Source organism: Capricornis sumatraensis, chromosome 19, assembly GCF_032405125.1.
Source record: "Capricornis sumatraensis isolate serow.1 chromosome 19, serow.2, whole genome shotgun sequence".
Lineage (NCBI taxonomy): Eukaryota > Metazoa > Chordata > Mammalia > Artiodactyla > Bovidae > Capricornis > Capricornis sumatraensis.
This window is the reverse complement of record NC_091087.1, coordinates 11,213,464-11,238,073: the sequence shown is the minus strand read 5'-3', so window position 1 is coordinate 11,238,073 and position 24,610 is coordinate 11,213,464. Positions and strand designations below refer to the sequence as shown.

Sequence of the window (24,610 nt, the reverse complement as noted above, 5' to 3'; positions counted from 1 at the left end):
ATAGGAAAAGACCCTGATGCTGGGATAGATTGAGGGCAGGAGGACAAGCAGGCAACAGAGGGTGAGATGGTTGGATGGCATCACCGATTCAATGGACATGAGTTTGAGCAAACTCCGGGAGATGGTGAAGGACAGGGAAGCCTGGCATGCTGCAATCCATGGGGTCACAAACAGTCAGACACAACTTAGCAACTAAGCAATAACAACCCAGTTCAGATAAACAGTGGGTACATTTTTAGCATAAGTATCTCCCAAATATTGTTCGGCATTTGCTTATACTTTAAAAATCATTTCCTGTTTTTTTAGGAATTCAAATTTAATTGGGTATCCTGTGGTTTTATTTGCTAAATCTGACAACCCTAGAATGATTCGAGAGTTAGAACCAAGAATATGACTACTTCAGATTTTGTTTCACCCATGGATTTGCTTAAGAGCATGGCTTCCCTGAGGGCTAAGTGGGTAGAGAATCCGCCTGCAATGTAGGAGACACAGGAAATGTGGGTTCGATCCCTGGGTTGGGAAAATACCCTGGAGAAGGAAATGGCAACCCACTCCAGTATTCTTGCCTGGAAAGTCCCATGGACAAGGGCGTCTGGCAGGTTGCAGTCCAGGGGGTCGCAAGTCCAGTTGGACTTGACTGAGCGACTAAGCACACAGCACCCATGGAGGGGGTCAGATGGATGAATACACTCATACCTGGAGAGGATGAGAACAGCCCATCTCTCCCCTGCCCCAGAGAACCTAGATTTGTGCGTTGGAGCTACATTTGCATACAAGGCACATCTGGTCCATGAATTTTGTCTTGGCTAGAACATAATGAGATCAGCCACCACATAGGAGGCTGTTGGACACATACACTGGCAGCCAGCATCCAGAAAGAAGCCAAGCTCACCTCCCTCTGTTTTACAGATTGACCAGAAGCAGTTCGACAAAATCCTCGATCTGATTGAGAGCGGAAAGAAGGAGGGAGCCAAGCTGGAATGCGGGGGCTCCGCCATGGAAGACAGGGGGCTCTTCATCAAACCCACCGTCTTCTCAGAAGTTACGGACACCATGCGGATCGCCAAAGAGGAGGTCAGGGGGCTGCGAGGAAAACCATGTCCTGTGCTGAGCTGGGAACCTGGGGGCGGGGAAAGGGGCTGGGCCTTTCAAAAAGAGCCTTCTCCAGGGCCAAGGGATCCCCGAAGCCTTTGGGAAGGGAGTGTTTTCCTTGCTCTGCGGTCTTTTCCCTCTCCTCTGGAGTCCTCTGGGCGATCGTCCTGCCCCGGGACCCGTGAGCTCTGTGTAGAGCTTGTCCTAACCCCCACTTCCATGCCTTGCTCATCCTCTCTGGTAACAACAGTCCCTCTTCTGTGCTCTGACATGTCCTCAGGTTAGCTGGGGGTGGAGAGCCATCACAGCCTGCGCTCTTATCAGAAACTGAGCCAGGGATTCAGGGCCCAAAGCCACATTCACTCCCCCAGACCAAACCTAAATGGCAACTGTCCGTCCCAGAGACCTGTCCTGACTAGAAGTCTCTTAGTAGCTGTCCATCATGGGCGTCCTTGGAGTGGTGGAAATTAGGGTAACTCCCGTAAGAGTGTAATTCTGTCTTTCGGGGCCACTGTTAAGCTAGCTGGAAGTGGTTCCCACCTGGGTCCCAGGTGCCTGGACCTCAGGCTGTGGCATTTTGGGGGGCATGTGAAAGAGGGAATCACTGCCAGAGTCTTGCTGGTATGAGCTGTTTATACACGTTCTCCTTGGGATTTCAGGGGGTTACTACTAACTGTACCGTGATGGCGTGAGACTCAGCTGTTTAGCCTCCATGAGAGAAGCTCCTTGGGAACCAGGGAGGTGTTTTGGCAGGCTGACACTGTCCTCCTGAGCTGTGGTGCTGAACACTGAACCCATTACAGGCTCCTTTCAAAATTACCTCTGAATGTTCAGCCTGTAACTCTTTCCTTTTATTTGCTGTGTTGCAGATGGTGAGAAACACAGCCTCGTTCCTTCCCTGGGAATTATTAGGGAAACATTTCAGGGCATCTTCCTTGATAGAACACACAGCATAGAGAGGCCAGGGCCCACAGTCTGTGCCTGCAAACACCCTTCACAGTAACTTCCCAGGGATGACTTTCAGAGTTGTCTGTGTGTCCCAGCACACAGAGGCTCCTCTGAGGCTGGGACCTCTAGACGCCTTGACCACAGTGAGAGGGTTTCCACCCAACATAGTATTTTGATAGTTATTTTTTACTTTTGTTTAGTTCAGTCTTTTCCTTCAGATTTCAACCATCGAACAGCTAAAAAGAATGCTTGTGTGCTCTCCTTCACTCATCCTTTCCCATGGGTGTGAGCACTGGGTGTGTGAAAAGAGCATACGTGAAGGAGGTGCCTGCTCAGGGCACACACGCTTCACTCTGCAGCCTCTCATTGCCATCCTTCCAATTAATCATAGATTTTTGGACCAGTGCAGCCAATACTGAAGTTCAAAAATATTGAAGAAGTGATCAAAAGAGCAAATAGTCTTGAATATGGACTCACAGCAGCTGTGTTCACAAAAAACCTCGATAAAGCACTGAAGCTGGCCTCCGCGTTGGAGTCTGGAACTGTCTGGTAAGTAGAGCATGAGTGCCCAGCCCCCAAGCTGCCGGCCAGCCAGTCTCCTTACCCTTCTGTGAGCAGAGAGCTTTCCATCCTTCGTTATGCACCACACATGTCTGAGCACGTTGCCCCCGCCTCGTGACCACCTTCATCATCTCTGCCTCACAGCTGAGGAACTCGAGACGCAGAGAGACTCTGTGACTTGCCCAGGGTCACACAGCCAGCACACGGCAGAGCAGAGCTCAGAGCCAGCCATTCAGCTCTGATGAAGCTGGTGCTCTTGACCACCGTGTTGGATCTCCCCTTTTTATTCTAAGAGCAGCGCATGTTCTTGTACAAAGTATGGATGAAAGTCTCTCTTTCATCCGCTGATGACACTATCCTCATCTTAAAGATAATCTTAGAAGATAAGTGTGAATTGGAGGCCAAGAAGCAGGAGAACTTTGAAATGAGTCCTGTCTCATTTCAGAGGTGATTCTTATCCCCTCAGCAAAATTCGCCTCTGTCTTTTTCTCCCCTTGTCATTTCCTTCCTACCCCCGTGAGAAGATTTATACTTCACAATATTCAAACTTTAGTTTCTGGTGGTGAGAACAAGAAGGCAGAGATTGAGAACACGGCTTTCCTGGTATAAAACCTGGACAGAGACCATGGCTTCAGCAATGCTCTGCACCCAGCACCAAGTGCCCGCAGCACTCAAGGGCTGGCCAGGTCCTCTCCCGGTGACCACGAGCGTCTCTCTATTCCCTTTCCAGGATCAACTGCTACAATGCCATCTATGCACAGGCTCCTTTTGGTGGCTTCAAAATGTCGGGGAACGGCAGAGAACTGTAAGTGTTCCTGTCACTGAACGCCTGTCCGCAGGGCAGACGGAAGACTCACTAGGTCTGCAGGGTGGTGGCGGGTGCTTGGTCCAGAGCCTTGCCCTATGCTCGTGTGTGCCAGTCTGGCTCAGCTGTACCTGCGGGCTGGTGGTCCTTTCCTTCTGGGCTGGGCTGGCCCCCTGTCTTCTCTCCCTCTCCTCCTGCCCCACCTGCCCCCTCCTGCCCCAGAACTGACCCCCAGCCTCAGCGACCCCCAGCACCCAGCCCACATGGAGCTGTGCAGCAGGTGCTTGAACCTCCGCATGAGGACAGGGCAGGGCTGGGGAAGCCCGCGGCCAGGAGGGTGGGCACTCTCCGTGGCCAGGGTGTGGCCCTTCTGCCCACTAGTAAGGTCTCAGGACAGACCCAACATGCCGAGCCTCTTAGCCTGTCACACTACACCCTCCTTCACGGTTCCCTTCTGTCTTACCCTTTGGGAGGCCGTGCCCCATCGGCCTAGGCTGTGGTCTCCTGTATCGGGCCCAAGATAAAAGGCCCTGCCTCCTGATTTCTTCACATGAAGGGCCGGCAAATTTCAGGCAGACACACTCGTGCAGTCCATCGGAGGTGGATACTGCTGCTGTCCCTGTTTTCAGATGAGAAAACTCAGGGAAGTCCTGTGCCTTCCCCAGTTCACACTGCCAGTGAGTGACAAAGTTGGGACTGGACTTTTTTATTAATTTGTGTACTCACTTATTCATTAGCCGTGATGGGTCTTCACTGCTATGTGGCCTTTTCTCTAGTGGCGGCTGCTGGGAGCGACTCTTCATTGTGCTGTGCGGGCTTCTGACTGCAGTGGCTTCCTTTGGGCGTGGGGCTCTGGGGCACGCACTTCGGTAATTAAGGTTCCTGAGCACAGGCTCAATAGTGTGGCATTGGGCTTGGTTGCTCTGTGGCATGTGGGATCTTCCCGGACCAGGGATGCAACCCACGCCTCCTGCCTTGACAGGTGGGTTCTTTCTATCCCTGAACCACCAGAGAAGTCCCTGAGGGTAAACTCTTAAACCCTGAACACCACAGGGCCTTGCTCCCCTGGGCTCCCCTCATCTGTCTCCTCTGCGCTGTGGCCTCAGCCAGCCCCACCAAGGCCTCCTCTAGGGGCTAGGTGCAGCCTCCACCCACAGCAGAAACTTCAGACCCCGAAGCAGGTATCAGAGCTGCAGGAAGGGTGTGTGGGACCCACCTGATCCTAGGCAGCTGACTCCTACCCTCTGTCCGCTCCCTGCTTTCCTGGCCTGCATCTCCCCACTCCTCCGTGGTTCTGCCTGTCCGCTGCAGGACAGGCCCGGTGTCTGCTGTACCCAGTCCACGTATCACCCTGTTGATTAGCCACAGTGGGGACTTTTGTGGATGTCTGTTTTTTTGACCATTGGCATATATTTTTCCCAAAGCTTTTGACAATGTACTTTGACATAATCCACAAGGAGCCCAGAAACTGGCTCAAAAACCAGTCCCCACTTCCAGTTGTCTCTAATTAATGTCTGCACGTTGTGGTAAGTTCCCCTTTTCCATGCGGAGCCCCATGTGGTGGATTCCATGGTTTTCCCCGTCCCCAGGCTCCTGGCCACCCACGGGCCCTTCACGTCTCCCCCTGTGCAGATCTGGGAACAAAGCCTGCAGTTTCTCCTCCTCCTGGCTGTTTTTCTTAGTTCTTTGTTTAGCTTTGCAATACAGTAAGGGAAAAAAATCCACACTGTAAAGACACATGGAAAGTCAAGGCTTCCCACCCTTGGCCCTCAATCCCGTTTGTTAGAAGTAACCACTGTTCCATCATCCATTATGTTCCTTTTGTGCACTTGTTCTTTGTTCACTGGCATATATTTACTGAGCACCTTTGTTGCCCTGGGCACATGCTGGGTGCTGAGCACACAGCGGTGAACTCTGTAATCAGCAGTACCAGCACCCCAGTGTTCTGGTGAGGTCCAGTGGCAGAAGACTGGGCTTACGGATGGCCTTGAGCCCCAAGGTGGTCGAAACTGGGTGAGAGCCATGTAGAAAATGCCACAGTGGGTCAAATAAAAGTGACAAAAACTTGAGCAGGGAAGTGAGTGCAGGAATAAGACGAATTAAGTGATTCATGCACTTTGTCTTACAGGAGTGATTTCGTATTTAACTTACTGGTTACGTGTTGGTTCACTATGGTTTCATCACTTGGTTTGCTTTTCCTTATGAAGCTGACAAATCCACTACTTTGAATTTTTATACTGTAACACTATGCTCCGTTCAGTTCAGTCACTCAGTCGTGTCCAACTCTTTGTGACCCCATGTACCGCAACACACCAGGCCTCCTTCTCCATCACCAACTCCCGGAGTCCACCCAAACTCATGTCCATTGAGTCGGTGATGCCATCCAGCCATCTCGTCCTCTGTCGTCCCCTTCTCCTCCTGCCCTCAATCTTTCCCAACATCAGGGTCTTTTCAAATGAGTCAGCTCTTCGCATCAGGTGGCCAAAATACTGGAGTTTCAGCTTTAACATCAATCCTTCCAATGAACGCCCAGGACTGATCTCCTTTGGAATGGGCTGGTTGGATCTCCTTGCAGTCCAAGGGACTCTCAAGAGTCTTCTCCAACACGACAGTTCAAAAGCATCAATTCTGCACTCAGCTTTCTTTATAGTCCAACTCTCATATCCATACATGACTGCTGGAAAAACCATAGCCTTAACTAAACGGACCTTTGTTGACAAAGTAATGTCTCTGCTTTTTAATATGCTGTCTAGGTTTGTCATAACTTTCCTTCCAAAGAGTAAGCGTCTTTTAATTTCATGGCTGCAGTCACCATCTCCAGTGATTTTTGGAGCCCCCAAAACTAAAGTCAGCCACTGTTTCCACATCTATCTGCCATGAAGTGATGGGACCGGATGCCATGATCTTAGTTTTCTGAATGTTGAGCTTTAAGCCAACTTTTTCACTCTCCTCTTTCACTTTCATCAAGAGGCTCTTTAGTTCTTCTTCACTTTCTCCCATAAGGGTGCTGTCATCTGCATATCTGAGGTTATTGATATTTCTCCTGGCAATCTTGATTCCAGCTTGTGCTTCTTCCAGCCCAGCGTTTCTCATGATGTACTCTGCATAGAAGTTAAATAAGCAGGGTGACAATATACAGCCTTGAAGTACTCCTTTTCCTATTTGGAACCAGTCTGTTGTTCCATGTCCAGTTCTAACTGTTGCTTCCTGGGCTGCATACAGGTTTCTCAAGAGGCAGGTCAGGTGGTCTGGTATTCCCATCTCTTTAAGAATTTTCCACAGTTTATTGTGATCCACACAGTCAAAGGCTTTGGCATAGTCAATAAAAGCAGAAATAGATGTTTTTCTGGAACTCTCTTGCTTTTTTGATGATCCAGTGGATGTTGGCAATCTTGTCTCTGGTTCCTCTGCCTTTTCTAAAACCAGCTTGAACATCTGGAAGTTCATGGTTCACGTATTGCTGAAGCCTGGCTTGGAGAATTTTGAGCATTACTTTACTAACGTGAGAGATGAGTGCAATAGTGCGGTAGTTTGAGCATTCTTTGGCGTTGCCTTTCTTTGGGATTGAAATGAAACTGACCTTTTCCAGTCCTGTGGCCACTGCTGAGTTTTCCAAATTTGCTGGCATATTGAGTGCAGCACTTTCATAGCATCATCTTTCAGGATTTGAAATAGTTCAGCTGGAATTCCATCACCTCCACTAGCTTTGTTCGTAGTGATACTTCCTAAAGCCCACTTGACTTTGGACTCCAAGATGTTTAACTCTAGGTGAGTGATCAGACCATCATGGTTATCTGGGTCATTATGATCTTTCTTATATAGTTCTTCTGTGTATTCTTGCCACCTCTTCCTAATATCTTCTGCTTCTGTTAGGTCCATACCATTTCTGTTCTTTATTGAGCCCATCTTTGCATGAAATATTCCCTTGGTATCTCTAATTTTCTTGAAGAGATCTCTAGTCTTTCCTATTCTATTGTTTTCCTCTATTTCTTTGCATTGATTGCTGAGGAAGGCTTTCTTATCTCTCCTTGCTATTCTTTGGAACTCTGCATTCAAATGGGTTTATCTTTCCTTTTCTCTTTTGCTTTTTGCTTCTGTTCTTTTCACAGCTATTTGTAAGGCCTCCTCAGACAGCCATTTTGCTTTTTTGCATTTCTTTCCCATGGGGATGGTCTTGATCCCTGTCTCCTGTGCAATGCCGGGAACCTCCCTTCATAGTTCATCCGACGGTCTATCAGATCTATCATATTTCAAGGTTTTGTACATTTTCTATGCATACAATGGATGTAAACATGTATTTTTTTTTCTGTTTTCAAATGATTTGAGAGGAAAATACTTGTGCTGTTATGAGTGGGCTTTGGCTATGCTGACTTTTTCATTGGTGGGCTCCCATGACTAACTTCGGTGCTATTTCCAAGGAGTTTTGCTGCCTCAAACCTGCTGATGTTCTTATGTGCATCAGGACTGTGCATCAGGACCCTTATGCGCTTGTGGGAAATTGTTTTCAGAGGAAATTCCCCAAATCAGGTATCCAGCATAGGAAAAATTGGTGCCTCACTCTTTTGGTTTGCATTTCTTTAATGGTAAGGGATTGAGCACCTTAATAACACCTATTAGTAATCTTTATTTTGTTTTCTGCAGACTGACTGTTCGTATCTTTTGTTGATTTTTCCATTAAAAAAAAAATTGGTCTGTAAGGGTTCTTTGTGCTTTAAGGTAAACAGCGCTCTGTTTCTCACAGTGTTGTAAATGTAATTTTTCTAGTTTATAATTTGCCTTTGGGCTTTTAATGGAGTTTTCTGCTCTGTAAAAGTTGGATTTAACATTCTGTATATGGCTTCTATGTTTTGTTGTGTTTAGAAAAGAATTACAAAATAATTTACCCATTATCATGGGTCCTTGAATTTGGTTTTAGGACACTACCAAAGAATCTCAATGACACATTAGCAATAAAATCATAATATTACTTTCTACCATTTACTTTTTACCTAGCACATAGTAGGCAAATTTGTTCTATTTGAATCAATTCTAACTATAAGGAGGTGATGGTATTCCCATTTTACAGATGATAATATTGAGGCTCAGTGAAGGCAAAAAACTGGCCTAGACTGCATAGATCCAAGGCTGTAGTTATCCAACTTGAGCTGCATCAGAACCCAATGACTTGTTAATCCTCTGGCTGTTAAAACACAGATTTCTGGGTCCCACTCCTAGGTTCAATAGATGTATTAATTTTCTATTGCTACTATAATAAATAATCACAAAATTTGGGGCTTAAACAACATGAATTTATTATCTTACAGTCCTGAAGGCTGAAAATCTGACATTCTCTCCCTTAGCTAAAATCAAGATGTCTGCAGGGCTACATTCCTTTCTGGAGACTCTAGGGAAAGAATCTATTTCCTTGCCTTCTCCACCTTCTAGGGCCTCCCTCCCATATTCCTTGGCTGGCAGCCCCTTCCTTCATTTCAAAGCCAGTGGTGCTGCATTTTTCTGAGCTCTTCTGTAGTTTCACCGTCCTCTGAATCTTTTCCGCCTCCCTCTTCCTCCTTCAAGGGTCCTTGTGATTACCCTGGGTCCACCCAGATAATTCAGGATACACTCCCTATTTTAAAGTCAGCTAACTACCAATTTTAATTCTGTCTGTAACCCTAATTCCCCTTTATCATATGATATTTTCGAAGCTTCAGTGACTTGTGATGACGACACCTTGAGGCGGGCATTATTCTGCCTCCCACAGAAGGTCTGGGGGCCTGAACCTCTGCATTTCTAGCAAGTTCTGAGGTGAGGCTGATCTGATGGTCAGGAAGCCACACTTTGAAAAGCAGTGGTTTAAGGGATGAGATGGGATTCTGTCTTGCATGTTTCTAGCAGCAGAGCCTCAGTAGCCCCCTCAACACCTACCTCTTTTCCTAAACAGGTACACATTCTTATTTACATAATGGCAGAGAAAGGGTTGCAGAGACTTTTAAATTGATCCAAAGCCACCTTTCAGTTCTGGGAAGGGGCCCTAAGCATGATTCCTGGAGCCTGAGTCAGTTCACTGGGCTCTGCAGGACTTCAGGAAGGGACACATATCAGAAACATGATCTCAGAGGCCGTGGACTCCCTTGTGTCCACTCTGCTAACGTCCATGCCCCTGCCCGGGCCTCATTCTTCTCACAGCTGGTCCCCAGCTGTGCTCTTCAAGACCAGCTCCAGGTCCTTCCTAGCCCTGCCTCTCACGGATGCTCCGGCCACAGTCCAGTCAATAGCTTCAGGCCCCTGTCTCTCTTGTCTCTTCCAACAGCTCCAAATTGCCCGCAGAAGTCTGCAGAAGTTATCCATTTACTCTTCAGCTCGCCCATCCCTCACCGCACAGGCTCTCTCTGCTCTCCTCTCCATCCAGGGAATTCACTTTGTTTTAAATCCTCTTCATCCTTTGAAGGCAGATCCTTAGTCCTGAGTATTTCAAAAGCATCACACACACACACACACACACACACACACACAAAACTTGGCATTTAACCTTCAGTTACACATCCAGATACTTAAACTTACTGATGGTCTTACAGCCCTTAGACTCTATTAAATCCTCACTTTTTGGCCTTTTGCTCAGACTCCAGACTACCCAACAGAGTACTCGCCTTTGAAGCATTAGAACAAAGTTCACACAGAGTGTCTAAGTGCCATTTTATACCTCACTCTTTTCTGTGATCACAGAGGTGAATATGCGCTGGCTGAATACACAGAAGTGAAAACTGTCACCATCAAACTTGATGACAAGGATCCCTGAAGGAGAAGCAGGTTCCTTCTTCAAACATCTGACAACTGAATGTGGCCGATCGAACTTACTGATGAAAAATCAACATTCTGACCTTCCTGGGATACTTTCTTCTGGAGATTTTAAACTTGCTGGATTTGAACGGTTTTTGTTTTCCTCTTACATTCCTTCTTTATCGACTGAAATGTTGTATGTGAAATTGCAGTCCTGCCTGGGGTTGGGACTAAGGGCCATATCTGTTTTCTGCTTTTCACCAGATCCCTGGGACGGTGAGGAGGTTCAGGGCACTGTCAACAGGAAGTGGTATTTGAAGTATTGAGCCGTCACTTTAAAATGCTCTGTTGACTCTAACCCCAGTAAGGGTTTGGAAAAAAAAAATTCCCTGTATGTTCTGAAACAGGACTCTGCCTGTGGGTTCCTTACCTGCCCACAGAACAAGCCCCTCCGACCTCTCAGTAGGAAGGAACGGCACTAAGTTTAGAAAAATTTTTTTAAAAAACAAGGTTGGGATGATCTGATGTGGGGAACTTTGGGGAAGCAAGTACCATGGAAGGGTCCTGAAGGCCCTGGTGTGAATGCTCTTCAAGGACTGCATCTTGACATTGACCATGGGACTCAGCTTAAAACCAATACGGCCTTTGAAATATGACCAAATCAACAACCGTAAGAGCTTATCTAACGCATGTCATGGTCTACCTTAATCAAGACAGGAAATGTCGCGAATGTCACCATCACTGCTAAAGACCCAGTGCTCTGACAGTACAGATTCTAGGATCATTAAGTCCCACATTTTACTAATTAAAGGCATAATTTGCTTTTCCCAGTTAGGCATTTCTACCACTTGCATTGATTTATGATAAACCTATATAGTTTTCCTTTTCTCCAGATGGGTTATCAACATTTTAGATGAGTAAGATATATACAACTGAAAAGACTGCTGTTGTAATACAGCTCTGGTTTTACAAAGTCCTGTTTTGATATTAATTAGTGATTAATTAACAAATAACATCTGAACTTCATGGAGGAACTGGGTCTGCTACTAGAGTGGTTTGAGCACTGCACTAACAGGTTGAAAAGTTTTCTTTTCCTCTTTGTGTATCCAAAGGATGTGCAATTCCAAGTCAACTTGGAAAACTGAAAGTGTCCCACAGAGCTTTAAAAAAACAAAACCAAACTGCAATTGTGTTATTCAGATACTTTTACTGTTACTAACTTGTACTTTTCTAATGGTGCTTATGTTTGAGAATTAAGTTATGTTTGAGAATTAAATTGGGGGGGGAAGAATAATAAAATGGAGGTCTATGTCAAAACCAGTGTTATGTATAGAGAAAGTCGTATGTGAAGTGAGGTTATCATTCCTGTTGGAAATATGCAAATGCAATTCACCTTCTCTCAATGAATTAACAACACATCACTTAGACTACCAGTAACTTGTTAAATCAGGATTTGACTGCATATGCTGAATTTTCAGGATTTTATCTCAAGTAACTAAAGACATTAACCTTGATAGTAATACATTAGAGCGTTCTTATTCTTTCATTGTACAATAATGCCTTTAATATGATGCTACATTATTTATAATTGGTAGAGTTAATGTATCTTTTTATAGTTGTAAGTAAACAGAGGTGACGTATTTAACCTTCTGTAATATACTGTATTTAGAAATGGAAATCTATATAGCATTAGACTTTAGTTCTTTTAAGGTTTACTCCTGTGGTATGGTTTAAAAAAATCTATTGGCCTGGGAATTCTGACCCTAATTGCAGATTGTGTCCAACAATGCAATAACTATAAAATAAAATCAGATATTTGAAAAAAAACTATGTTTTTTCATTTAAAGACCAGAAGACCCCTTTTTCTGTGACTGACCTTTCTTTTCCTTAGAACTTTGGTACAAAGTGACTTACAAGAAAGTGGTTTCAATCACTTAAGGATAAAATTACATTTGCTCAATCAATTAAGTCCTGTGCTTAGCTTGAGTGTGAAACTCACTTTGACGGTTTTGGGGGTGGATGAGGCAGCAAGCTTGGCCTCAAAGGCTCTGCATTTTAGTTGGTGAAGTTAAAGCTGTCACTGAGCTTACTGAGTCCCTTTTTATCACCAAGTGATGAGGATGTGAGTGTGCAGAATGTGGGAAGGTTGCTTGGGGACTCAGGGAAACACTGCATCCTGCAACTGTGTGCACAAGCGTTCATGTTTGTCCCTCTTCTCCATGAGGATCTCTGTGTTTGTGTCTAAATTACCCAGAGTTTCTAAGGCTTCAGACCAGTAAGCCTCAATCACTGAGTTGTACACTGACACTGAGGTTAGATGAAGAATATTTCTGTACTTGGTTAGGTCCACCGTGTTCAACCATGCCTTGGATAAGATCCATCTTAATTTATGCACTTGTGTATGCTTGAATGCATTTAGAAACCTTCCATTTCCCAACCAAAATGTGAGCAACACATTCAAGGAAAACAGCAATTCCTTTGTTTGTCATTACCACGACAGGAACCACTTTGAGGACATACACTGTGGCTGTGGTGTGTGTGTGTACAGTGCCTTTTGGGGGTGGGGACAGTAAGTTGGGACATTCTCTAAAAGTGGACCCTTTGAAACACCCAAGCTTCTCCCAATGGCAGGCTGAGCCCTTTTGATTCTTGCTCCTATCGTGTCTTGATAATAAGGGACATTTTTTAAGTGTCCCAGGAGAAATATAAGTGGAAACCGAATACCCAGCTGAAGGGAGGTGACTAGAAACTGAGGGCCTATTATACAGAGTAAAGTAAGTCAGAAAGAGAAAAACAAATATCATATATTAATGCATATATATGAAATCTAGAAGGATGGTGGGAAGGATGCTGGGAAAGGTTGAAGGCAGGAGGAGAAGGGGACAACAGAGGATGAGATGGTTGGATGGCATCACCAACTCGATGGGCATGAGTTTGAGCAGACTCTGGAAGATGGTGAAGGGCAGGAAAGCTTGCTGTGCTGCAGTCCATGGGCTCACAAAGAATCAGACACGACTGAGAGACTGAAGGACAACAAAAAGTATGGTGCTGATGAAGCTGTTTGTAGGGCAGCAATGGAGACGCATAGAGAACAGACTTGTGGACACAGCTGGGAAAGGAGAGAATTGAGAGAGTAGCACTGAAACATATACTTTACATATGTAAAATGAATAGCCAGTGGGAATTTGCTATATGATGCAGGGAGCTCAGACCCTTTGGTCTGTGACAACCTAGAGGGGTGGGAATGGGTGAGAGGTTGGAGGGAGGTTCAAGAGGGAGGGGATGTGTGTATACAGCTGATTCATGCTGATGTGTGGCAGGACCTAACTGAATGTTGTAAAGCAATTATCCTTCAATTAAAGAAAAAAACTACTACACCTTCAGAAGGCAGAAAGGGTAGCTTAGGGAGGTAGCTTCCAATTGACCCCACCGTGAAAGTGAAAGTCGCTTGGTCCTGACCGACTCGACTCTTTGCCTCCAGGCCAGAATACTGGGGTGGGTAGCTGCTCCCTTCTCCAGGGGATCTTCCCAACCCAGCAATGGAACCCAGGTCTCCCGCATTGCAAGCGGATTCTTTACCGTCTGAGTCACCAGGGAAACCCCTCCCTGCCTCCATTACCTACTTAGGATAAAACTTAGAAAGTGAAAGTGAAAGTGACTCAGTTGTGTCCGAGTCTTTTTCTCCATGCCAGATCACTGGAGTGGGTAGCCGGCCCCTTCTCCAGGGGATCTTCCCCATCCAGGGATAGAACTCAGGAATCCTGCGCTGCAGATGGGTTCTTTACCAGCATTCCAACATGAGACGTTGGTCAGCGGGGGTTAAGAAGCATAAAGAAATCTTAACTGACCTGTAACAATCGCCTCACGCAAACCTGTAAGTAACGCATGCCAAGGGTAAGGTTAAATGCTGGGATACAGCCAGCTCGAAACAGGCCACCCATGTGACAAGTTCTTTCTACACTGGACACATTTCTAAGCGGATGGCAAGCTCATTTAAAACGGGCTTGTCCTCACCTCCGTGGGCCGCGTCTGCCCCCTGGTCCGCCGGTCACCCGGCGCGCACTTCCTCGCGGTCCCGCTAGATGGCAGGACCGGGCGCCCAGGGGTGGGGGTGGGCGCCGAGCCGCGATCGCCAGGCTCTCTCTGCACTGTGGACGCCACGCCCTGCAAATTATTAGGGACTTTTCGTTAGCGACCATACTGCCGCCTTTTGCATATTGGAATTAGAACCGCGGTGGTGAAGGCAGGGTTGCAGAACTGCATCCTCCCTTTTGGAGGGGCGTGTGGCCCGGGAGAGCCGACGGGGCAGCCTCTTGGGCGCAAAACTCAGCTGCCCCGTGGTCCCCTCTTCGAACAGGGACCCAAGGAACTCGTCCATGGTGACCGCTCAAAGTGTCTGCGAGGTCGTGGAGGCGGGAGCTGGCTGCTGCTGGCCGGCTTTTGTGAAACGGCAGTGAGGATGCTGGCGATTTGTCTCTGAGCCTTGGGATAAACCCTGGGAATGTTCCAGTCATAGCCGTACACGGGAGGAACCTGGGGTGCGCAGATCCTGCCAGGGTGCAGAACCATCCGCTTTTTCCGAAGAAGTCTTCTCTTTCCCTGGTGGGCACGTGGAGCCCAATCTAAACCCTGCCCGCCCGCATGGACGTACATCATTATGATCTGTCTTTGGATAATGGCCTTAATTGTGGGTACATCTTTTTATTAGGTTGAAATATAAATTACCTACACTCCAGCAGGTTTATCTACCACCGCCACCCCCAAAATAGACCCAGACAATTTAAAATGATTCACCAGTGATATCTTTGTATGTATCCGTAATTTAGTAAATCCATGTGGTGGAAGGGTTGAGGTTTGCAAACTATTAAAGTTTTACATTTCATAACGTCTAGTCTGCTGTATAAAAAGTTGTACACAAACGAATATTCCTGTCTTTTGAGTATTTACTGCCTCCATAGACGAGTCCGGAGTTCACCAGCGGATTTCGCTGCTGAGCGGAACAGAGGGGCAGGGAAAGCTGGGCTGCGCCGAGAACCGACCAATCTCGCCGCTGAGACTGCCCTGCCGGAGGGCAGGGGACCCAGACCCGGAGGAGACCGGCGCTGGGGGCGCGCCTGCGGACCCCGTGGCCTCCGGGGTCTCGGTGAGGGAAGCCGGCGGGCGAGCGCAGGGGCTTCCCGCGCGCGCTCTGCGGAGGCCTCTCGGAGGCCGCCCCTCGCCCCGCGCGCCGCCCGCCCCGCTCAGGATTGAGGAAGTGAGTCTGGCCCGGCCCGGCCCCCGGCGCACGGCCGGAGCCTCCTCGGAGGAGGGCAGAGGGGCGGCCCGGCCCCGAGCGCCGCCGTCCGCCCGGCCCCGCGCAGCCCGCGCTCCAGGGGCCCGCTGCCCTGCCCGCCGCCGCCGCCCGCAGGTAAGCGCTGCCCCGCCGCTGCCGGCGCGGAGTCCCAGCCCCGCCGCCCAGGGCCCGCGCGGGAAGCGTCTCCCCCGCCCGCCGCGGCGCACTGCCCTGCGTCTCCCGCCGCGCCCTCGGGCTGGAGGGTTTGGCGGGGCGCAGGCCGGCGCCCGGGCCGGGGGAGCGGGCGAAAGCCACAAAAGGAAGAGGCGCCGAGGCGTCCGCACGATTCCTCCGCGCTTAGAGAAGCCCCTGCCTTCGAGCGGGAGCGGACGCGCGGGCGCGCGTGTGCGCGGGGTGTGTGAGTGCGGGGCGGCGCGGGGGCGCGGCCCGGGACGGCCTGGCGGCGCCGGGCGCCAGGGCGCCGTCTCCCCGACCCCGCGTCCGGGATGGAACCCGCCTTCTCCTGGCGGCCTCTGCGGGCGACCTTCCGCGTGGGATGAGTGTGATCGCGGCCGGGGAAGGCCGGGGACCCCAGGGGGACGGTGGCGACCGAGGCTCTGGGATCTCTGCCGTCCGCTCCCCCTGCCCGTCCACCTTGTGAGGCCCGGGAGTTTTTCTCCCATAAGCATCGGAGATGTAAGGAAATAGGAGCGTGCAGTTACGTTTTCAGCGAGCTTTTCACCAAATGCATTGTCTTTAGAGTTTGCCACTCACTCCCGTTGTATCCAGATTCCTTGGGCGTTAAAGGGGCAGATGGCAACCCACTCCAGTATTCTTGCCTGGAGAATCCCATGGACGGGGGAGCATGGTAGGCTACAGCCCGCGGGGTCGCAAAGAGTCAGACACGACTGATCGACTTCACTTAAAGGGGCAACTAGAATACGCACGATTTTGAAAAATGCTAACATTCAACTTCTTTTGTGGTCTGATTTAATTATCCTTGTGAATGTCCTAAAAGAATAAAAAATTAAGTTGAAAACATACAAACCTCACACTCAGTTTGTCCCTACAGGTTTGTGGGCCTGCCAAACCTCTCCCTCAGGCTTCCACACCTCAGGGAGCGGCGCTAGTACTCAGATCAAAGCATGAGACATAAAAACCTGGGAGCTGTCTTCCCTCCCGTGTCCTCATCCCTTGAGTTCAGTTATTGGCAAGGACTGTTGAGTCGGCCTCTCAAAGGTAATGTTCAGGTCCAGCTCCTTCTCCCTTGCCAGCATCTCTTTCCTACAATTGCAGCTCTCCCCTCCCCCATTCTCTATTTGGGAGCCGGAGTATAGCCGGAGTAATTTATTGTTTAAAAAGGTAAATTAGAGTGTCAGTCCTCTACTCGGAATCCTCAATAGTTTCCTCTTGTGCTTGGCATGAAATCCCAAAGACCTCCTTCCCCTCTCATCCCCCAGTTGATCTGGCCTCTGACATGAGACCCCCTGGCTCACCCCAGTCACCCTCTCCAAACCCAGCCTCATTCTCTCATCCGTCTGTGTGCTTCTTTTTAGTTACCACTGTCTGTGTTCCTACTTTATCTGTTTAATTACTCTTTTAATTCCTCCTGGAGGTCTCTTCTGCTGCTCCAGGTGTCAGAGACCCTACCGGCCTTGCTTATTGCTTCTCCTTTACTCCCAGAGCTCTCTGAGAGGCACCAAATGGGTACAAGTAGAAAGACTGAGTGGTGAATTGACAGCCTTAGCTTGTTCGTGGCTTAGGCTCTTGAAGGGGTTCTGTTCTCATCTGGGACTGAGAAGTACATATTTCTCCAACTTGTAGCTCTGTAATATTTTGATGTCCACAAATACATTAAACACATTTCGTAGGCAAGCCAAAATTCGTCAAGGGATGCCAACAGTGCCAAAATGTTGTCTAAGAGATGTGCCAACCATCTCAACTAGGCTTCTGATTAAAAAAAGAGCTGGATGATAAGTATGTTTCTAACATGCTTCACTTGCAAGTGTCTTCCTGCTCTTTGGCACTGACGGCCCTGTTCAAACTTCCTAAAACGACAAGTGAGTAGAGTCAGGACATTCTTTCAGTGGCAGAAAGTTTGTAGCAAGTACTTAACAGTGTCCTCCTCACCAACGGTAAGTTTCATTAACTGTTGAAGCTCACTCCCTATGAAAAGGACCCAATACAAATATTTGTAGAAGGAATATCAGGTTCCTTTTTCCTTTTTCATCTTTGATGAGATTTTTAAAATTATTAAAATAATTATTATTGCAGGACACTTCTTGAAGCCCTCTTTAGGATATACATACTATAATGAAAAGAAAACATGTAACTTGAAACCATTATTTGTTCCATTGATCTGAATCCAAAAGAAGCAGGAAGAAGCTAAGATCCGTTAGAGGGCAAATACAGGGCAAAACTTGAGTTACTTCATTTTCAGACTACTACCCTAAAGTCTAAACCAAAAAACCAAGTTACAATTGAAAAATTGCTCCAGTCGCAAAATCCTCCATTGGTAAAATGATTTTCAAAAGGAAACTGAAAATAAAAAGGGGAACAAAATGGCTGGGCGAGGATTGGCCTAAAATATTCTTAAGACGTTTTTAACTTAAAAACATTATACGGTAGATATTTCTGATTCAGAAGAAACATCTAGCTTTTGGATTTTTGAGGTGTTGTTGGGTATAGTTGGTAGCTGATTTTGAGAGGTGCTTAAAAGCAGGTAACAGCTGGACACTTCGGTTTCTGACATTGCTGTGTGATTCGGAGCTTCTGTTTTAGAACAGAGATTCTGTTTTGCTGCCTCTCCCTGTCACCTCTCAAGTTGATTTTCCTGATCAGGTTTTGCAATTGATAAAGCTTTGATTGTCTCCTAAATTGTGTCCCTTCTTTCCTTCTTGGACTTTTCAGGCTCCCAAACTTCAAACATAGATTTCACCAGTCATGGTTTCTCTGCACATTTTGCTCTTTAACTTAAGAAGATACAGGTGCACAGAGGCCTCAGGGCAAGCCCTCTGGTTGGGGCTTTCCCAGCCCCACCTCTCCCTGCTTGTAAGAATACAGATCACCTGGGCCAGGGCCTGATTTTGCAGGCCCTAAGATGAGAGAACTCTCATCAGCCTTGTTCCACAGCTTGTTCAGTGCCTACCTTCTAGAACCTGTTTACTGGGGAAACAGTGGGGTGGCCCTCGATTTTCTGAGCTTTTTTTTTTTTTTTTTAAATTTTCGGCCACGTAGCATGTGGGGTCTAAGTTCCCCAACCAGGGGTCGAACCCATGCCCCCTGCATTGGAAGCATGGAGTCTTAACTGCTGGGCTGCCAGAGAAGTCTCCTTCTGAGCTTGTTAATCAGAGGGCAGGCAGGGGACCCTGCTGGCTTCCCAGTTCTCTCATTATTATGGTTGCAAGGAAGAACCATCTCCAGTCCTGTGAAAAGCGACTTCAGAAACTTGACCTTGGTAGAAATCTCACAGCAATGCTGAAGGGTTGCCTGGGGAGGAGGGTGCATGTCTGTTTTTAACAGACAATATTGTCTTAGGCATCATATATATTACCTTGTTTATTTTTTGTGTGTGGGGGGGCTTTACCATCACCCTCCATTTCAGAGTTGTCTGTCTCAGAGAACAGCTGCTAAGGACACCATGCTTTTTATGTCTGCACTATAGACTCCATGGTAATGCTGAGCGGGACACATGCGTTTCAGGTGGTCATCCCTTCCCACCGTGCAGCTCACCCCAGGTCCTGCAGAGCTGGGCCTGGGTCTTGCCCTCTGGGTGCTTCTGGTCATTTAATCAGCAGGCTGGGCCATCGTGTCAGGGACCCCAAGCTCAGTGGGAGCCCCGCCTGTGAGAGCAGTGTCTTTCCTCATCACAGACTCCTTAGTCTTAGGAGATGTGTCTTAATCCAACTCAGAATTTCTCAGGGTACTTCTCAGCTGTGGATGGCTGCCCTGTGTGTTGCAGGATGTTCAGCAGTGCCCCTCCGGGCTGCTACCCGCTAAACGCCTATAAGCACTCCCATCCTGCATTGTGACAACCAAACTTGCCTCTGGACATTGCCAGATACCCCCAGGGGTGATGGGGACTGGTGGAACATGGGGGCTCCTTTCCGCCACCCCCCAGGACTCACTCTCACTTGGCTTCATAGCCAGGGCCTTCCAGACCCTTCTCTTTGGGACTGTTGCCTGCTTACCGCTTTGTCATTATGTGCCCAGCTCCAGGCTTCTGGAACGGTCTGTTCTGGGCAAAGGGAAGCCTTGGCTCTGTTTATGTGCGTCTGCCCCACCTCAACTGGAGGGTGAAAACCCCGAAGGCAGGAACTTCATTTCACTGTCTCGGTGTCGCCTTGCTGGTGACAGTGAGTGCATGTTGATATAACAGTGATTGCGCCCTTTACAGTAGGTGTTCTGCGATTGCCTGGGGTTTCTGAACTCTTCTCAGGCAGACAGAAGCCCGGCTGCCAGGTGTGGTGGCAGAGCTCCATCTCTCCACTGCCCACATCTGACGCGCTGTGGCCGAGAGATGGAATGTAAAGAGAAGTGTTGCAAAAACGGGGGAGGGAGATGACCAGTGCACATTGCCACTGCCTTGTAAATACAAGTGTTTGTGCAAGGGTTCGGGAAGGGGCTTGATAGTTAAGAAAAGCCTTCTGACTTGATGTTTTTTCACCACCAGGAGAAGACAGTTTGCTGCTCAGCCATGACGGCGGGTCTGTGATATGTTCCACCCTGGACTCTAAGCCATGACCTAGTCCACCCCTCGGGCAGCAGCAGCGGCAGGTGTGACCACGGTGGAACTGACTTGGGAGAGCAGCTACCCCGAGGGTTGATGGCTGGAATGTCTCGGCTACCGCCCAGCATGTACTGGTGTGTGGGGCCAGCAGGGTCAGCTGTGTGTCCAGGACGCGCCATGGAGACCCAGGAGAACGGTACGGGCAGGGCTGGTGGCGTCCGCTTTGCATGCTGTGTGCACAAACCAGGGGTTCTCAACCAAAACATGTAAAGTGCCAGTTATTTGATGAGTTGTGCAGTTTTTCATTATAAAACATATTGTGGGAGTCTCATTTAAATTCTACACATTGAAGATGTCATGGGACAAAATTTACGTGGATTTAAAATGTATGTGGATCTTAAGAATCAAGGCATCATTTTGTGCTGGTTAAGAGGATTTTTTGAAATGGGAATTTGGTTTTGTGTTCTCAATATAAAGCTACTACGTGTTCATTACACAAAAACTGAAAAAAGAAAAAAGAAGTAGAAAAATGTGTGAAATGATTGACCTAATTCTTACTCTCCTTCTGGATGTTTTGGGGCATTTGGGTTTCTTTTAGCTGCTGACTCAGACCTCAATCATTCCATGTCCACCTTTTTATACATGGTTTTGAGATTATTTCTTTGAGATTGATCTACAGAAGCAGGACAATTAGGTTTGAAGATTTTTAAGCCTCTTTACGTATTGCTGGGTTGTCCACCAGAGATGTGTCACTTTAATCCTCAATAGTATATTATTGATATCGTTTACAATAAATATTTGTTAAACCCTAAGTACATACCAGGCACTGGTTTCAGTGCCTTAGGAAATTTAATGCTCACAGCAACTTATAAATGGTACTTTTATCCCCATTTTATGCCCAAGGAACGTGAGAGAAAGAGAGATGTAGAAACTTGGTCAGTGTCAACAACTTGGAATGTGCAGAACTGCCATCTGAACCTTCCTTAACCCTCAATCCTCAAAGTGTAGGCCATCCTGCGGGCTTTGAGCAGACCTGTATGTTTGCACCTCCGTCAAGTTAGTGATTCAGTGTAGTACCTGACTCCACAGACATTATGTTCAGTTACTGGAGCAATTTTTCTCCATTGAAAATGCCCAACGTCTGACTAAGGTGATGTTTCTGCAAGGGTTTTTGAACACATAAATTAGATAATGAAATGAGAAAAGAATTTGCTTCTTGACATTGTCCACCACTAAATGTTCCCAGAGTGTTTGAGTGTGCGCGTGTGTGTGTTTTTCAGATGTTTGAATTTTTTCATTTGCTTGTTAGGAAGGCCCTGCCTTACTACTGTGAGATCAAGGTCCCCTGTCTGTGGCGTGCTAGTCCTGATTGGGGTAGAGCTTTTCTCCAGGCTCCCTCAGCAGTCCTTCAGTGTCCCATCTTCTCCCCTCAGCAATCTTGAGGAATGCGGCTGGGGCAGGGATGTTGGGTCCCTTTGTGGTTCGTTGGATGGGCGACTGTGTCATCTGAGAAAACCCCAGCAGGGACTCTGCCCCGTCCTCATCCCGGGCACAAGTTGGTGGTCTGAGCGAGCGCGTCTCTACCCTGGCCCCAGAAACGCTGGGCAGAGCCTGGAACTGCCCGCCCAGCCCCCTGGAGCGGCGTCCTGTGGGGAGGAACAGGCGTGGGAGTTTGGAAAAGTCCTTGCCTTCCCATCTCATGATCCTGATGTGCAGCTGGGGGTGAGAAGCACCTGGTCTGGATGATTCGGCCCAGCATGTTGGCACAGCTTTTCTCACAGTGCGGTGTATACTCCAGTCCCCTGAGGACCTTGGTGAGCTGTAGATTCTCATCCCCTGGGTGTGGGACACCCCTGTCTCTAACAGGCATCTCTAACAGGCTCCCAGGCCATGCCAACCGTCCACCAACGAAGCGGCAAGGCTGAGACCTTGGCTTTTCCAAGGCGCACAGGGATCTAATTGACTCACAGAGGTCCTGGGGACCTGGGACAGACAGGAACCAGCCTTGACTCGGGGCCTGAGGTGGGTGATGTCCAGAAAGTGTTTGTGTGCACCAAGAGGCCAAAGGTTGATACTCCCAGCCCCTGTTTCTCTCACTTGAGGTCTGGGTCTGAACTGTGTGCCGCTCCTAGGGCTGGTTCCCCCTCCCCGACCACTGTGGTCCCCCATCCCCGACCGCCATGGTCCCCCATCTCTGACCGCCGTGGTCCCCCATCTCTGACCGCCGTGGTCCCCCCTCCCTGACCGCCGTGGTTCCCCCTCCACGACCACTGTGATCTCTGGGCAGCACAGAGCAGGCTCAGAAAAGTCTTCTCTTCTCAGGGCCTGGTTTGCCGGTGGAATCTCAGGGCTCCACGACGCCCCAGTCTGCATGGGCCTCGGGACACGCGCAAGGTTTGACCACCCTGTTGGGAATTGTGCAGCCTGTCCTGGTGCTGGTCTCATGCCTACACTGGGGGGTGCCTCCAGGGGGGTACCCAGGCCTTGTGAACCCAGGTGCTGAGGGATGTGTTTATGCAGCGAACAAGACATGTAAGCCATAGAGTGGAAAAAGAGAGCAAAGTGACATGAAATACACTGGAAAATTCTGTCCTATGGCTCAGCATTGTGGAAACTGTGAAGGACAAAAGCGTCCCCATTCTCCAAGAGTCAAAAGGTTCCATAATGGCAGGCAGGTGAGGAGCTGTGTGGAGGCCCTGCCCCAGGACCCATGGGGAAGAAATGTGCCCTGTCCCGCTGGCAACAGGCTGCTTATGTGGCTTGGCAGTCAGGCATGGGGCCCCTCCTGGCCTCTTCCTCTACCACTCAGCTGGCCTGAGGGCAGGGACTGAGGGCGCTGACTGAGGGCAGGGACTGAGGACTATGACGGGGGACGCTGACTGAGGGCAGGGACTGAGGACAGTGGAGGACACTGTTTCCTTTCTTGCTGGGTCCAGAGGAGGACAGTGTCACCATGGGGACTTGTGTGAAAGCTGGGAATGCAGAACCCATTACCTTCGACTCTGGATAAGGAGCCACTACTAATTCCGTGTGTGCTGGAGTGATGCACACCCTCGTGCCTGTCTTGCTTAGAGCCCCACTGGTGGCTAAATCTGTGTTTCCTCTTATTGAGTGAGAAGGTGTGAGGAGGCACTCCTGGGACTCACTCAGTGTGAGGAGGGCTCGAGAGCCTGCCTGCGGGGCTCATTAGGCCAGTTTTTAGTTCTGGGTCACCTCAGCTGAGTGGCTCAACGTCTCTGAACCCGGATCCAGACAGACAGAATCTCAGTCGGATATACCGTCAGCGCTTATTCCTGGCCCACTAACCCATGGGAGTCCTAGGGCTCTGCTGCACCCTGTAGTCTGCGGCTCTGCTCCGCATGGCTCATCTCCTCAGAGCCCAGCAGGCTGGCGTGGTGCCTTCTTCCCTGCCGGTTGCAGAGGTGCAAGCAGTGAAAGTAGAAGCAAGCAGAGTCTATTAAGGCTTTGGCTCAGACTGACAGGCTGTTGCCACCATGCTCCACCCTTGGCCGAAACAAGTCACATAAAGAAGCCCAAGTGAAGAGCTGCCTCCATGAGGAGGCTGCTGCCAGGCTGTGGATGTAGGCAGAGGGTAAAAATTGGTGTCTGTCATTCCATCTACCACAATAGGGGGTAGTGGGCTCAATTCTTTAAAAAATATATCTTATTCATATATTTATATTTATTTAAGCAGCCAGCATGGAGAAGGCAATGGCACCCCACTCCAGTACTCTTGCCTGGAAAATCCCATGGACGGAGGAGCCTGGTAGGCTGCAGTCCATGGGGTTGCAAAGAGTTGGACACTACTGGGCGACTTCTTTCACTTTTCACTTTCCTGCACTGGAGAAGGCAATGGCAACCCACTCCAGTGTTCTTACCTGGAGAATCCCAGGGATGGCGGAGCCTGGTGGGCTACCATCTCTGGGGTTGCACAGGGTCAGACACGACTGAAGCAACTTAGCAGCAGTAGCAGCAGCAGCAAGCAGCCAGCAGGGCTTCCCTTGTGGTTCAGCTGGTAAAGAATCCACCTGCAATGCAGGAGACCTGGGTTCGATCCCTGGGTTCAGAAGATTCCCCTGGAGAAAGGAAAGGCTACCCACTCCAGTATTCTGGTCTGGAGTATTCCATGGTCTATAGTTCATGGGGTTGCGAAGAGTCGGACAAGACCAAGTGACTTTCACAAGCATCCAGCAGAGCCCTTTTCTCCTGTGAACCTTGACAGGAAGCCCCAGCCCCCCAACAGCTAGCAGTGGGGTCGCTTCGATGGGCCATCGTGGAGGGATGGGAGTGGTGAATCTCACTGATAAAATGATCTTTACCTTGAACTCAGAGCTCTGGGGGCCCTATTTTAAAACATTGCATGTTGGATTTCATTTTCGCAAACCAGAAATATGTGCACCAAGACCACAGCCTGGGGGCAGGTGACACTCAAAGAGTAGTACAGTCC

At 48.7% G+C, this 24,610-nt stretch overlaps 2 protein-coding genes across 3 annotated transcripts in view; both read left to right on the top strand.

The window, feature by feature from the left end:
• Nucleotides 1–10,218, top strand: part of ALDH1A3 (aldehyde dehydrogenase 1 family member A3) — a 41,322-nt gene extending 31,104 nt beyond the window's left edge. For both annotated transcript variants that reach the window (XM_068991066.1, XM_068991065.1), the window contains 4 exons: nt 910–1,074; nt 2,432–2,589; nt 3,332–3,406; nt 10,109–10,218. In XM_068991066.1, the coding sequence (XP_068847167.1) occupies nt 910–1,074; nt 2,432–2,589; nt 3,332–3,406; nt 10,109–10,181 (471 nt within the window). In that variant the 3' untranslated portion in view covers nt 10,182–10,218. The remainder of the gene's footprint in view (nt 1–909; nt 1,075–2,431; nt 2,590–3,331; nt 3,407–10,108) is intronic.
• Nucleotides 10,219–20,239: 10,021 nt separating this feature from the next.
• Nucleotides 20,240–24,610, top strand: part of LRRK1 (leucine rich repeat kinase 1) — a 143,370-nt gene continuing 138,999 nt past the window's right edge. Inside the window, exon 1 of the mRNA XM_068990902.1 lies at nt 20,240–20,359. Coding sequence (XP_068847003.1) covers nt 20,260–20,359 — 100 coding nt within the window. The 5' untranslated portion in view covers nt 20,240–20,259. The remainder of the gene's footprint in view (nt 20,360–24,610) is intronic.